At 34.4% G+C, this 16,359-nt stretch overlaps 1 protein-coding gene across 1 annotated transcript in view; it reads left to right on the forward strand.

The window, feature by feature from the left end:
• PPP1R12A (protein phosphatase 1, regulatory subunit 12A) overlaps window positions 1-16,359 on the forward strand; it is a gene marked incomplete at its 5' end in the record, with an annotated part of 56,740 nt that overhangs the window by 27,710 nt on the left and 12,671 nt on the right. Inside the window, 9 exons of the mRNA XM_009703811.1 lie at window positions 2,801-2,891; window positions 4,758-4,955; window positions 5,134-5,302; window positions 7,392-7,510; window positions 8,217-8,282; window positions 12,820-12,836; window positions 13,998-14,139; window positions 14,836-14,940; window positions 15,841-15,888. Coding sequence (XP_009702113.1) covers window positions 2,801-2,891; window positions 4,758-4,955; window positions 5,134-5,302; window positions 7,392-7,510; window positions 8,217-8,282; window positions 12,820-12,836; window positions 13,998-14,139; window positions 14,836-14,940; window positions 15,841-15,888 — 955 coding nt within the window. The remainder of the gene's footprint in view (window positions 1-2,800; window positions 2,892-4,757; window positions 4,956-5,133; window positions 5,303-7,391; window positions 7,511-8,216; window positions 8,283-12,819; window positions 12,837-13,997; window positions 14,140-14,835; window positions 14,941-15,840; window positions 15,889-16,359) is intronic.

The following is a 16,359-nucleotide window of genomic DNA, read 5'->3' on the forward strand; positions in this document are numbered from 1 at the left end:
GTTCCTCTACTAGTTTTGAAATGTAACTCCTGTATCAGTGCCAGATGTGTGTATCTCTGTATATTCACAGAGATAGTGAAACTGTTTGTTGTTACAGAAGAAACCTGCATTCTTTTGGTTCACTTAAGGTAGCAACAACATTTTAAAATCCCTCATAGCTTTACGCCTTTTTAGGATACTCTGTTTTCCATAGTCTTCCTTTCATGCCCTGAACTGGGATGAAGTAACTTCTATGAAATGGGGATTATTTTTTTTGCTTCCCCACCATGATTCAGGAGGTGCCCACGTGTGCTCACAACCCATTTCAATAACACGTAGGCGGAACATGCATTTTCCATAGAGAAATTTGACTGAACCCGACAAGTCGAAAGCAAAACTAACAAAATGCATATTTTTTCAAAAGTAGTTCTAATTTAAACATGCAAATGCTACTTCAGTCTCATATGAGCTAGAAAAGCAAGGAAATGTAGAATTAAGGCTTTTGCTGTCTCATTTGCTCTCACTAGTGTGTGTATACTAATACGCATATATTGCATAGGTTTTAGATACCTGCAATTGCTGTGAAATTCCTTGGTTTTATCGGACTCTGGGCCAATTGTGTCATATGCTGTTGGACATGCATTCTTGATGGCATATTAAAATACCCATTAAACCTTAGAAGTCAGCAAAACTGGAATAATTACTGTATGCATGTGAGAAAGTAGTGCTCTAAATATCAGCACATGCCTATGTCTGTATATTTACAGATACATATATAGATGTGCGTGTGTCTGTTTACATGCACACGAAAAACTTGTCTGTATATGAAATATTATATGCTAAATATTTTCTTAAGAAACGAAGTTGGTTAATCCATATTTATAGACTGAAACTGTATTTAGAAAGTATGTGTGAAAGAGTATTTCAAAGAATATTTGGAAAGTGAACTAGTTTTAGTAATGAAGCATGTAATGGTGCATCCTTTTGGAATAGCTGAAGAAGCTGTATTCTTTAATTTTTAGGATTGGTTTTGAGAAACAGGGAAGAGAATGACAAACTTGAATCTTTAAATCTTTTTAGTACAAAGAATACTGCATATGTCACCTGGGTGGCGTACAAAAGAGATGCTAGAGAAGGGCACTTTGTACTCTGACAGTAGCTGCAGAGCACACCTGGCAAGTTGAGAGTTTTTGTTTTCCCTCCACCAGGTATAAAGTATTTCAGATTTATTGGAGGGTAGGCATATGTACACCAGTTACCAAAGAGCAAGTTATATGGAGTAATTTCTAGTAGTTTTCAAACCCTAAAGATTACACCTGCTCTGCAGTCAAAACCTCCTAGGTAGGTAGTATTTCAGGTCATGTTAGCTAAAGCAGCTAACAGGCACCCTTTTCCTAGTATAGATAGGGCTTAGGACTTTAGGAAAACAGAAAGTCTATCAAAATGCTGTTTGCAAGAGAACAGGATAGGGAAATCAAATTAATATAGTGGGTTTTTTTTAAGATATGTCATAAGATAGGAGGTGTTTCTGCATTTGTAAATATAGCAGCTAATTATAAATGTTTTCCTGTGGTTTGGAGGTAATTTCTTTAATAGAGGTAGAACATGGGTAGTAATCCATAGGTCTGTGTAAATGAAGTTTATTTTTAAAACTTAGAATTGTTTAAGAACTGTTTTTAGTATGTGCTACAGCTAACAAATATATAAATAGGTGACCAAAGAACTGTTCTTTCCATGGATAAATGATTTAAGTGTTCATAGGTGATGGCTTTTGAAACATAATCACTAGCCAATTATTGAATCATTAGCCACCTATTCTTAACTAATGACATTTAAAAGTGTAGACAAATGGAAAATATTACAGAATCTGACTCTACTACTTTAATGTAACTAATTTTATGATCTAAAGAAGCTCAGAGAGACTTTGAGTTTTAAGCAACCTTTTAGGAACCTTCTGATTCTGCTTTTTCAAATTTCTCTAATTTTTACCTAATCTAAGGATTTTTTTAAAATGTTAAATTATAACAGCATTCCCAGAATATTCTGTAATAGAAAATCAACAAATGCATTGAAAACTTTTAAATTCTTTAATGATGGTTTTACATACATACACATATATACACGTTACATACACACAAATATATACATTTATGCATGTATATGTATCTCTGTTTTGTTTGTTTGTTTTTTTACCCCAGTTACCTGGATTGGAGAATTTCTTGAAAGAGTCCAGACCTTGTATGTCTACTCTAGTAGCCTTTTGGCTTTGATTACAATTGCCTGCTTACTCTGCAGGATTTTTGTGGGTTTCATGAGGATTTATTTTTAAGCACAGTTCTTTCAAAGGGAGTTAGATTACCCAAAGCATGGATGATTCCTGTGAAAGTAAGGTAACCACCTCCTCAGTAATTTTAATGTCTGGTGCAATAGATGTTATAATATGTGTGTTAATACACACACACATATTTTATGTATAAATATGTAACAGGATGAATCTCTGAGGTCTTCTACCCCTATGTTAGTAGACTAGTGAAATATCAAAAAAGCTTGAGTTATACCTAGAGAAAATGGTAAAAAGAAATCTAAATCAAGTAGGAAAACACTATTGATTTTAATTGAGTTCTAAGGTTAATATCATGATGACTAGATCATTATGATATGGATGAAATGTCTAAAATGTAATCCATCTTATACAGTGAAAGATTTTCTTCTAACTGCTTTGGTTTTCAGTCATATCATGTTGTGGGTTTTTTTCCTGACCATTTAATACGTTTGTACAGAAATTATCGTTTGTCAATTTTGTTTGTAATTAACTCTTTAGATCATACCTCACTCCAGTACGGGATGAAGAGTCAGAGTCCCAAAGAAAAGCTAGATCCAGGCAAGCAAGACAGTCTAGAAGATCTACGCAGGTATAGTTTCATTAAAACTTTCTACATTTATGGAAACATACCCATGTAGCTCCCTGAGTACAGTGAAGTTTTAATTTCCCAGTAAAACTCCAAATAAACTGATGGGTCTTCCTGGTATAAAACAACTTGTATCAGATGAAATAAAGCCTTTTTTTTTTTTCCCCTTTCTTCCCTGAAAGCTTTAGGACCCTTCATGGTGTACTGAAAGTTACTTTTTCTAATCACTGAAGAGTGACTTAATACAAATTTGAAAGCACAGACTCCTTCACTGAAAGGATGTTTTTGATTGCATTATGGTAAAATGGCTTACTCAAGTAATTGTATCTGATGTTATGTAGACGTTTAAATCCAAGACTTCAAATTCCTCAAGAACTCGCAGCTATAGGCTGCTGGCTGAAGACTTAATACTTGAGAAATAGGCATAGCGTACTGTATTTACTTCCATTTCTAAGTCTTTTTTCTGTGCATGGGCTATTGAAGATAAGGTGATTGAGCTGACCAACGTATGGATAGCTAATAAGATCCATGGCATAGAAAAATACATTCAACCTAGTTTCTGTGGACACGGAAGAGTGACTAAGGAAGAGGGTTTTGTTACTTGCTAATAATCTAGAATCTAACTGCACATCTTCCTTCAGTGATTCTCTCTCTTAGTTTACATACTGATATATTTGTTGGTTCTTCTCAGTTCTATCAGAACTACCTCATACTGAATTGCAACCAGTGCAATCCTAACACGGGGAAGGATGTGACAGCAGCAAAATAGATTATCTTGAAATGGTACTTGAACACTCTTTGGGCAGTGGAGCAATTACCAACTACTAGTGTGTCTACCCATCTTTTCTGGTGTCTGCTGAGAAACTGAGAATAATCAGCAAATAGTCCCTGGAAAAAACAGCACGAAGAAATACTCTTGCCGTCGTCCTTATCTACTTTAAGGCCAAGTCTATATCTGCATTGTTTACTGATGTTACTTTCAAATCTTTGCAGTTTTAAACCCCTCAGCTATTTCTGGCTACCTTTCCTGTTGAGAGATGCACACAGCTTGATACAACTTTTTCTTACTGGAGTTCTTTTTTACCTCTTGATACTAATTTAGAGCCCTGAGAGATGGTCAAACTACAGGCCAACTATTGTTGAATCTACCAGGAATTACTGTATTAAAACATTATCAACATAAAAAGCAATTAAATAATTGATAAGCTGCAAAGTTGGCTTTGAAGAATGGGTTATGAAGTGTTTTGAGCAGTATCTCTGTAAGATGCATCAACTGAAAAGTGCAGCAGAGAAAAGCTGTCTTCAAAAAATTGTCTGCTTTCTGACCTTATTTCAAAACCAGTTTTTAGCCTCAGAATAACAAGGAAATAAGAAACGAGTTACAACTTTCTGTTATGCTGTCAGTGCAATTTTTATATGGTATTGACCTAAAAATCCAGTTGCAGTGAGTGCATTTGTAAAGTATCAACATTTCTGAAAATTTGATAAGTATTGTATTTTTAGGGTTCTTTCAAAAATACTTGGTATGCTTATGATGATACTGGAAGGATCTAGTGGGTTCTTAAATGATTTCTGTATGATTTTCTACGTGATCTGTTATGTACTAATACAATTAAAAATTGTGTTGCTGGAGAATCTGTGGTAGATCACATTACAGCAAACACTTGCCTAATCAGAGGGATGTTTGGTTCCAAGATTCAAGAGAAAAGTTTGTAGGTAGAATATACAGGTAAAATTTATTTCTTAATACATAGAATTAATTTTCTTAAGCTGCATTTTGTCTTTAAAATATGTATTTATATAATGTGATCATCTACTTTAATACGAGTGATATATTGAATCATTGTTTGCTGACTGCTGTTTTCTCAGGGTGTAACACTGACAGATCTTCAAGAGGCTGAAAAATCTATAGGAAGAAGTCGTCCCACACGAACCAGAGAACAGGAAAATGAAGAAAAAGAAAAAGAGGAGAAAGAAAAGCAAGACAAAGAAAAACAAGAAGAAAAGAAAGAATCTGAAACTAAAGATGATGATTATAGACAAAGATATTCCCGAACTGTTGAAGAGGTATTTTCATGATGGGTCTCTTTAGGTAGAGAAATTATATGAATCTTAACTCCAACTATAATACTTTAATTTTGGTACTACTGTAAGAATTATTTATATATTTAAATGTTTTAATATCCTCTGGTTTATATTTGTTTAATCTTGGTAAAACTAATTTTGACATTTTTCTGCTGAATAGCCATATCATCGCTATAGACCAACTTCAACTTCAACTTCTTCATCATCCACCTCTTCGCTCTCCACCTCCACTAGCTCTCTTTCAACTTCAAGTCAACTAAACAGACCAAACAGCCTTATAGGTATAACTTCTGCCTATTCTCGAAGTGGAACAAAGGAAGGTGAGAGAGGTAGGAGTACTGTTTGTGAAGGGGTTTTGTTTGTTTTAGTTGACAAAGGGCAGCTTATGTTTTTAAAGATAGTTCAAAATGAGCTGCAATACATAAGGCCACTGGGGATGTATCTTACATCTTCTGTAAGAAATTCCCAAACTTGCATATAGAGAGGAAAAAAAATTTTCCGTACTTGGTGTTTTGCAGCCATTCAGTATGTGAATCTGTGTTTTCCATTGATGGGTCATAGAAACATCAAATATACTGCCATTAGTATCCACATAATGCTTTAATTTCTGCTTTAACACAGCAACTATAATAAAATACCACATTTCAGAGTTTAAATACTTGGCAGGTATCGAGGAGGAATTTTACTTGATTAAATAATTGTTAAATAACGGGTTTTCTTTCAGTCCTCCCACACTGAAGGATTGGAATGATGCTTTAATGCTTTAAGGACCTCTCAGGGTTTCATGAGCAGCTGAAAACAAAGGGACAAAGGGAAGGGGATATTTCCAGTGGTAGTTCAGAGTATTTAATGGAGCCATACTTCTAGATACTTAACTGATTTATGTAGTCTTAAGCTGAGGATCAGATGCATGATTCAGAGGTCAGAAAAAAGCTTTTCTCTGATGTCACAGAGTTTTTGCCTTCATTTCAAATGTGAATCACCTGCTATAATTCTCAGAGATACTGTGCCTGATTAGTTGCCTGTCAAGGGAGGAGGCTGTTAACATACAGTGGGATCTTCTGTTCTCGCTCGGGGGCGTGCCATAGTTGACTTGGAAGAAATACTTGAATTCAAGTTATTGATCAGTAACTTGAATAGGATTACTGATTAAAATTGATAATTCTGTTATACAGAGGATCAGATTAAATGATCCATTGATCAAATCCCCATGAACTATATAGCAGTATTGTCATGTTCCTTAGACTGGTATTTTCTGAGGAAGTTATTGGGGCTAAGATTCAGAGATACACTTTCTGATTTTTTTCCCTCTGTCCTATCATGAACTGAAATTTGGATTAAGATTCTTCAGTAATGCATTTTTACTCTAGGAAACTATTTCTAGACTGTTCTGTGGAAAAGATTTTAATGGGTAAATGTTAGCTACAGCAGGGTTTTTTTTCAAACTATGACTTTAGGAGGAGAAATACGTTACCATCTGAAAGCCCAGAGGTAAAATCATCATTTATTTAGTTAGGAAAGGTTTATGTTCACCATAAATATTTGTATTTTTTTCTTTTCTGTTTAATTCTTGCTTCACACTAAAATGTTTATTTACCTCTGAAGAGTAGTGATAGTAAAGTTAAGTTATTAGCGATGCTTCTGTCTGAACTCAGATCTGTGGTTTCTTTCTTTAATAAAAGAACGGCAGACTGAATAAGCATTATAATAGGCAAATAACTTCAGTTTGGGCAGATTTGTTTCATTTTTTTGTACAAATTACTTGTCAACATATAGGGGAACAAACACAATCCTGAGGTATTATGTAGGTTTTGAACTGTAATTTCCTTTTTCTTTAAAAGAAATGCAGTCTTTAATATAGTATTAATCTAATCTAGGAGATCCCATTTATTTCTTCCTTAGAGCAAAAATGGAGAGGACTGTGATGAAAAGGGGGATTCTAAGGAGGACTTCACAGACTTTTAAAAGTTTTTTTTTTAATACCGAATTCTTGATGTAAGCAAAAAAAAATTGTTTGATGAAGAATGGTGAAGAATTATCTTCTCTTATTTTGTACTTTTATACACCTACTAAAACAAATGTTTGAATTATTACGTGACAGTTTTGAAAATTGAATTTTAAGTCCAATTTGTAGGGTATTACTGGTACATTGAAATGTTTTGTTTAGGTGGCTGAGATCAAATTAGTATTTTGCAATTGCTGTTCAAGAACTGGAACAGTATTTACAGTATTTTAGAGCTATATTCTGAGGAATGTATATTACAGCAAACCTTTTATGTGGTATAAAACTCTTTAGTGAATTTATTTCAAATAAAAAAATTAATTGTAAGCATTTTAAAGACTGAGAGTTATTTCAGAAAATTTTTGGAAAATTAGATTGTGTCATACTTAAATGAATAAGAAAGTTATTCTTAACAGAAGGGGTCAAAAAAGAGGAAGAAAAGGAAGAAGATAAGTCACAACCTAAGTCTATAAGAGAAAGGCGGCGACCAAGAGAAAAACGACGATCTACAGGAGTTTCTTTTTGGACTCGAGATGTAAGTAAACGACTGCTACTGCTGATGTAGAGCCTTCGCTTGTAGCAATATGGAATGTGTACAGTGTATACTTAAAATAGAGACTAGTTTAGAGTCATACAGTGTGTAACTAATTGGTCTGGAAAAACTGATGCTTGTTCAAGTTATTCTCTTGTTTCTCTGTTTTGAAGCTTTCAGGAGCAAAATCAAAATTAAGTCTAAGTTGTGTTGATAATGCTAAAAAGAATTCTAGAATACTGTAATAATCATAACTTTATGGGAATTGATCATAATCTAAGGAAAAAATAATCACTGAACAGTTCTTTTCTATTACATGCATACCAAAACTGTAAGAATGAGACTCATTATCTGGCACATTACAAGTAGCCATGTACTTACAATTGAAAGAACTGCTGTCACATTAGAAGAGTTACAGTTGATGTTTCAGATGATTCCCTTTCCCTTTTTTTTGTCATGCGATCAATCTGTAATTTTGTAAAAGCAAAATGTTCATGTGCCAAATACAAAGTTCTGTTTCCTCTTTCTGGTACTGAAAACATGTACTTGTTTGAGAATTTTCATCATATATTGCATATATTCTCTATACATTTTAGTTAGGTAGAATTCTGCTGCTCTTAGATTTTCATATTAAAAGTCTAGAATGCCTTAAAATCTCAGTAAGCTCTCAACAGTTTAATTATTTTTCCGCTCCTACCTCTTTCACCAGAGTGATGAAAATGAACAGGAACACCAGTCCGATTCAGAAGAAGGAACAAATAAGAAAGAAACTCAGGTAATTTAAAAAATATAATTAGTTTATTAACTTTCTAACAGATACATTTCATTTACAGATTGTAAAATTTGTATTGTAGTTGGATTCAATTAAAAAAGTACGTATGGTAGAGTTCTTGCAAGTGCTGACTCATAATTTGTGGCTAGAGTTCAGTGCCATTTCCTTTGCAAGCTTTAATAACAATTCTTAACCTATTAACAATGGCTAAAACTGTTTTTTTCCTCTTCATTCTGATTCTGTAGAATTAGCATCCAGAAAATGTAAGTGAAGTTTCTGACACGTAGGTAAGGGACATGTTGCAGCAGGTTATTAGAGGGAGCTCTCAGTTTCTACCTTGCAAAAATCTTTGTTCCATCTGCTCTGTTGTTTTCAGATAAATAATGTCCAGTGAGTTATGCACACTAATTAAAACCTTTTAAAATTAAACCCAGTGCTGTCAGTAATGTAACTAACAAATAATATGAGAAGTTAATATAATGAAGCATAGAAAGCTGAAGAGTGCAATGTACGTGATTCTCCATTGAAGAAAATGCATTTCTGAACGTCCTAATTCAGTATTATTAGTCTTGCTAAAAGATCAGTGGAAAACAGTATAATAGGCTTGATTTGATGGAAAAAGTCCTTATAAACTGAACGGTGTGTGACAGAAGAGGGCTTAAAAGGGAAGTAGTAACTGAAGCTGTGGTATGAAATGGTATAGCAGAATGTATTTCTTTTGACGTAAACCCTGGAGTAACACACTACAGAATCAGGTTCGTTACTGAGGAATAAAACTCAAGTGATGTTTCTCTCCTTTTTGTAAAAGCTTCCATTACACATTCCTTAAATACTTTAGTTAAGAGATGCATTCTGTGCCATTTTGGTTTGCTGTATTTTTATTTCTATGTCATGTTAACATAAATGCACAGTCCTGTTTCCTTTCCTCCCACTAGTACATACCATTATCCTTAGATCTGTAATTACTCCATATTCTGTTCTATAGAAATTCATTTTGGCAGAAAGTGTGTGTGGTGCTTCTGATAGAATTAGACTTATATAAAGCTAAGCGAAATAGTGGTAAATCAGGCCCAAAATTATGAATATGATCTATGATTAAAAGGGTGGGTGTGTTGGGCTGGGATGGTGGAGCAGTGTAGAATTGGCTGCCTAATCATGGCTTGCCCTAGAAGTCAAAACATTCTCCTAGCCTATACACTTCCTACAAAAGACTTTGGTAGTTTGGTTTCGTTATAAATCAATATAATACCAGATTTGAGTTCATGGAGAGCTCTGAAATAAATTGAACATGTGAACCAAATTCACTGTCACCTAGCTACATAAATTGATTTTGCTTTGTTGATATAAGCTCTTTTGTCACATTAGCTGCAGAAAATACAAAAACAGAGTGAAAGCGAGTTGAATATCAAAATAAGTATTTCATGTGTTTTTATGCTTTCTTTTCAAATTTTGTCAAACCTAGAATGGAATTACCAGTATAGTATCAAAATTACAGAAAATTACCTAGCCTTATAATTGTCATAATCCTGTTAACTATGAAGTATCTTCAAATTTGTATATAATAATTTCATTGTTTTCATATTAGGGTGTTTTTTTCCTTTGCATACAAATGGTTTATCAGAGATTTAAAACATTATGTACATTTCAAGTAACTTCCTCTCTTTGATAAACAACTATTTAGCATTTATCAATTACAAACTGAGAACTAAATATCTTAATTTTGACAGTGTAGTATTTTGCCTCCTAAGAAAAATAACATGGAATAGATCTTGAACATTCTAATAGGCAGTTTATTCTCAAATCCATGGAAAAAGTGTATTTTTTTTATTTTCTAAATGCCTAAAGAAATTGCTCTTTTCTTTTTGCAGTTCCTAAATCTGCTTTCACTTTGACATAAATCTTGCATGCTTTATTGTAGAAATTCAGCAGTATTTGCTTATAAATCCTTTTCAGTTCTAGGAAGAGGAAAGGAAATAGATACGAATAAACTAGAACTATAGTGAAAGAAATTCAGAAAACAGTTATGCTTTTTCAGTTCTGCTGATTATTTGATGTACTACTATTCAGAACACAGAATCGTTGGAAATACTGAAATTCTCTGTTACTCCCTTATGTGGTGCTGCTGCTGTTTTTTTTGCTTGGTGAAGCTACACGCCAGAGGTAAATGATGGTAACTATAAACTTCCAAAGACTTTGGCGGTAGCTCAAGAATTTAAACTAAAGAGAGGAGGTCAAGAACAAGCCTTGCACATGGGTGCGTGCTCCAAAGAAAGTTAAAGGACATTAGACAAAATAATTTCTAGCCTGAAATCTTTAAGGAACCAGAAAAATTACTATCTTGCTCATCTTAGAGGTCTTTGAAAGAACTGTCTTGTAAGATTTCAGTTTGTGCTTTCTTGTTCTTCAGTTCTTCAGAACTGTCTTTTGACTTCTTAGCTGATCCTTTGTCCATAAAGGAGAGGTATTAAAGAGAAGTCAGACTTTGCTAAGCACTTTGTTAGTTGGAGGTTGTTCTAATGAAATTTTGTTTAGGCATTTTAATATTAAGAGCTGAGAATTTATTCAGTTTGTACAAAAAAATGCCATGTTACTTAAAGGAAATTGGTGTTCCTTAGTCTTAGAACTAAGTTGTAGGACAGCAGTTTAAAAATCAGGGAGTTGGAAGATCGCTTTGGCAACTGAAGGATTCTTAGTAAAAAAGTGTTTGTGAGCAGGGCTTCACAGCTTTCAGGGAACAGAAACGGCTGAGCTATAGTTTTCTGAATATTCTGGCATTCTAGTCCAGCTTCTCAGGTTCCCAGCCTGAGCCACGAGAACAGGAATGGGCTATGTCTATGTTTTCCTGCCTCTAGTAATTACTGTTCTCTTACTTCACCAGTGCATTTGTTCTCCCCCTGCATAGCTGGAAAATTTTGTTTCTAAGATGGTCTGTGTGTGACTTAATAACTTGCCTTTCTGTTTGGGAAGGTATAGTGCAGCAGGGGAATGGAGATCTGCGAGGTTTTCACATTCCCATGGCACCATGGGGAGTCCACTAGAAGCAGAGAAAAACAGCCTTTAGAAAGTGTATTTGTTAAGAAATAATGTCGGAATGGTTTACTTCCTTGTAGCGGCTGTCTTACATTATAGGTAAAGGTTAAAAGGACCAGCTTAGTGTTTTTCTGCATATGGCATTCCTTCAAGGAAAAAAGAGAAGCCTAAAGTCTTGACGGACAAAGCTTCCTCTGTTTTGTTGAGGTGAGAAGGAAGCAGTGGAAAAGGGATTTTTGTCGGTCGTTGATTACGTGGTGGAATTCTGTGATCTCACACTGATCTTACTTAAACATATGGTAGTGCAAGATCGGACTCATACTTAGGTGGAAGTCAATCTCCTTGTGGCCAGTAACTTAAAAACTATCCATGTATAGGTGTGTGCCACCTAACTGTGACATTTTCTACAAAATCTCTTTTAAGTTCTTAGCATTATTCATGCTCTTAACAAAAGATAATAATGTTTTATTAGGCGTGATTAGGCTACAGCACGTACTTTTGATATCCTATGTGTAGTAAATGCACTTCAAGGTGTCAAAGGGGGAATTGAGTGTATTGTGGAGAACGCAGCTATTTTCCTTTATGCATGTTGAAAAAATACAGTTTCCTTCTAAAAAAAGAAACCAAACAAACCACAGCACTCCCCAAAAAACCCACCTATGGGGAAGGCTTCATCCACTGCTAGGTGAATAACATTGGAGGATGTCCAGGTGATGATACATCAGTAGAGCTTCTTGACTGAAATGTCTTCATTGAAGATTGTTATTATAATTAGAGTAAATGATGAATCTGTGTTGACCACCCAGAGGGGAAGAAGGTTTGTATGACTGATGTAATGCTTAGAGGGCAGGCCCTCACTCTGAAGTCATCTCTTGAAATTAAATTTCACTTGTCAAGTAAAATGAGTGAACTTCATGCTTGTGGTTTCACCTGGAACGAACGAATGAAAATAACATAAAAAATTAAATGATGTCATTTAAATTAAGGCTAATAAGTACTTCCTTATGTTGTTGGTATAGTAGCTTATTTCCCATTGAGCTATGTTGAAATTATGATCTTGTAGGTTTTTTTATATTATTATTTTGAGCTGAAGTCATTATTATGTTGACCTTTCAAAACATTATTGCTAGTGTTAGAGAAGAGGAGGAAGGAATAGGGAATTCAGGGAACACAGTTCTCATGCCTTTGATAACAGGCAGGCAAATTGCAGAATGCACTGAGAGCTGAAATGACTCCAGTGTTTAGGACACTCCAGGCTTTTAGAGTGTAATGTTAAGGTCCTTGTAAATCATATTTTGGCAAGCACATTCTAGCACATATTTCTTTTCTGTTCCAGACATAACAAAATTGAAGGTTGACAATGTTCAGATAATATGTATACTGTTGGATAGCATGTGCATTTAACATAAGTGTTTAGCTATACTTGTTCACAGATTGTTATATATTTTATTTAATTAAATTACTGACTTGATCTATTCTTTTTCTCTCTTTTTACCTCTCCCCATCTCAGAGTGATAGCCTTTCAAGGTATGTGCAATTATTTGTGCAAATTAATTTAAAATTGTTACACTTTTTGCTCACATATTCTCATTTTAAGTACTTTATGTACAAATTCAGCTTAACCCCAGTAGTTAGTTGGGTTGAGCTTTAAAAGGCGTTAATGATATTTAACATTTGTATGAAATACGATTGTAAAGCTATAGTACTGAGTATTTTTTTTCCATGTGTGGGTGGGATAGTCCATTCTGGGGAATGTATTAGACCCTATATTTGTAGTGCACTGAAGGCAGGCTGGGCGTTTTGTAGAACACAGTGGGTACAGTACCATTCCCTACCAATTTTTCAGTATGAAGCCAGCTTTTATGAAGGAGACAAGAGGTTCTTGTTGCCTGTCTTTTAGAATACCCTACTGAAATCTCAAGAAAAGTACTACAGCCTCTGAAAAATCAGATCTCCTTAAGATTTGTTGAAAAGGAAATGAAGAAATATTAATAATTTTTTTAAAAGTTTTCATTTGTTTTTAGACCTTTAGAATTAGTTATTGGATTTTATTATGTTCCATCTGTGCTGAAGATCTGTTAAACAGAACTACTACAGCACATAATCAGTGAAGGTGAAATTATTCTAAACTTTATTAATACTGTTGTAATTTAGTGTTTAATAGGATAAAGACTTTGCTGAAGATTTGTTTCATAAACTGCTTCTGTTGAAATAGAATTCACAGCAAATAGTTTTGAAATCTCCTTGGTTTCTGTAATGAAGCTTGGAGAATTCATCTAGGCCGCTATTTTAAAGATTACTTTTTAAAAACTCTTCAATTAAAGTAATATGTTTTTTAAAAATATGTCATCTTTATAAATAAAGAAGAATTAAAGTACTTAAGCTAATACAGAGTCCTTTAAGACATGTAAATATTTGCTTGAATTAAATAATTTAATTTAAAAGATTTCTCTGCATACAAGGCAGGCACTTAATTGGCAGACTGAGCAATTTGAAAACATTTTCACACAGAATCCTGAAGTACTGAGGGAATGTAAAAATTAAATTTGCATCAAATTAGAAGACAATGGCTTAAATACATAATTGCATTTGGTCGCATTCAGCTGGGTAACGGGAAACTCGCAATGTTTGATATAGTGAGTGGTCTCTGTTTGAATGCAAAGATAAACAAGAACTTTTCTTTTACAGATATGATACGGGATCCCTAAGCATGTCTTCAGGGGATCATTATGATTCAGCACAGGGGCGATCGGGGTCACAGAGTTACCTTGAAGATCGAAAACCATACTGCAGTAGACTAGAAAAAGAAGATAGCACTGATTTTAAGAAGGTATTTGGTCCAGTACTTTTGGTGTGAAAACAGAACTTTATTACTGTTTTTCATAAATTGTCTGGAAATAATCTCACATTGTATCATAAATGCTGCTTAAAGCAACTCGGCTGAATGGAGAAGCAGAGCAACCACTACAGTGGGGGAAAATGCACATTACAAACGAGCTTCTGGCTTTTGCACTTTTCTCTTCAAGGCAAGGGAGAAATCCAGAGGAGCCAAGATCCATTTTTTATGACAAATACCATCATATTATTTTTTAGTGGATTGTATCATTAAAACTGCTTTATACATAGGTGAAGCCTTTTATTTTATGTTCGCTAGCTTATATACATATAATGTAAAAATTTGTCTAGATCTTGCTTTAAAGTAGAGGAAGAGTTTGTCAAAAAGTTTACTGCGGTGTCTAATCTGTGAAGTCTGAAGCAAAAAAAGTGGCAAGTATTTGTTTAATATGTGTAAGGTAAGTTATGTGCTCCCTTTGCAGAGTTGCTTGTTTCTAGAAATATTTGGTAACAGTTATTTAAAGTGCTTACTAATTCTAAACATCTTTAAAATCTATAACTGATTTTTACTTCTTAGACTATTAATGTATTTGTTCATTTTACATGCACTTCAATCATGGTTTTTAAATTTTTCAGCTAATCTCACCGAATTCTTATTCAGTATTTTTTTTAAATGAGTATTTTCTCTTAGCTTTATGAACAGATTCTAGCTGAAAATGAAAAACTGAAAGCACAGTTACATGATACCAACATGGAACTTACAGATCTTAAGCTACAGTTGGAGAAGACCACTCAGGTTTGTATAAACCAAAAAAGCATGTACTTAGCTGACGAAGTAAACAGCAAACGAGAAGCACCCCAGGCTATGGGCTGCTCTTTACTAGGCATCAGCTTTGTTTCTTATCCAAAGATGGGAGTGAAGAAGAGTACCTCTCTGTTTCTAAAGACAAAAGAGCACAGGATTCTGGTCTTCAGCTGTGAACAAAATGTGTGAGACTGCCTCCTGCCTATGTTAAGTAGTAGTGGTTCTTGCCAGCATGTATCTGGAACTTCTTTGCAGGGTAGGGATAAACACTTTCTATACTGTTACGCTTATATTCAAACTGTCAGTCAGGATTGATTGATTAATTCATAAACCTTCTTGCAGATTGGCATAACCTGTCAGTTCTTCCTGGCTGGTTAGATAGCTTTATCTTAGAACTGAAGAGCAAATAGAGTACTCCAGTTACAGATAACTGCTGTCGGATAACAGTGCTGCATACAGTAATACCAAATACGTACACACAAGTTAAATTTGTCTTAAATTGCTGTAGAAAAAGTGTTTCCAATTCTCAGATCATATTTGCCACAATTTACCTGTACTTCAGTGTCTTCCATGTGTACCCTGTAAATATCAGTAAAGTACATTAAAAAGATGTTTGTTTTGTAATGCTTTTAGATAGAAGTACTATATTACTCCTATTTGCCAAAGGCTATGTAGTGATTAAATTACTTAGGGATGGTCACAGAGGAAGTCCGTGATAAATCCAGTCCATTCTTTATTCTTTATTTCAGTGTTACTTCCCTGAACACACTTTAAAATTCTTTTGAGGACATAATTCGGACAGACTACTGAAATGTCCAATTGAATTGTTTTTCCTCAGTTTTGTGTTGTTTAAGAACATGTATCAATGTCTTCATTAATTTTGTGTTTCAGAGACAAGAAAGATTTGCTGACAGATCACTCTTGGAAATGGAGAAAAGGGTGAGTTTCTGCCAAAGATCTCTTAAGTACTCCAATTCAGGCTTTGTTTTAGTTTGTTTTGCAACCCCTGGCTTGGATATATTTTAGTGGGAACAGAAGTCTTTCTTATAACTTGCATTTTTCAGAAGATTTGGGGATTTTAGGTTTCAAAGTGGCAATGAATGTGAGATACTGTGAGATGGAATTACTCTTTAAAATTGCCTTCAGGTTGCCTGTTGGTTCATGATAACCAGGTTCTAAACCCCAATGCCCTCCAGGGATCATCTGCTTGTTCCATCTCATCCAAAACAATGTTGGCACTCCAGAGGGTTGAGCAGATTCAGAGCGTCTCATCTTCTAATGCATTTCCAGGATTCAGACACTTTAATTTCCTCAGAGCTTTCCAGAGGCATGCATGTTGTTTTACCAATTATTGTTGCTAAAGAAGTAGCTATTTCTACCTTACAGACATGAGACCTGAAACCTGCTAAT

The sequence above is a fragment of the Cariama cristata genome, unplaced genomic scaffold, assembly GCF_000690535.1.
Source record: "Cariama cristata isolate BGI_N322 unplaced genomic scaffold, ASM69053v1 scaffold10110, whole genome shotgun sequence".
Taxonomy (NCBI): Eukaryota; Metazoa; Chordata; class Aves; order Cariamiformes; family Cariamidae; genus Cariama; species Cariama cristata.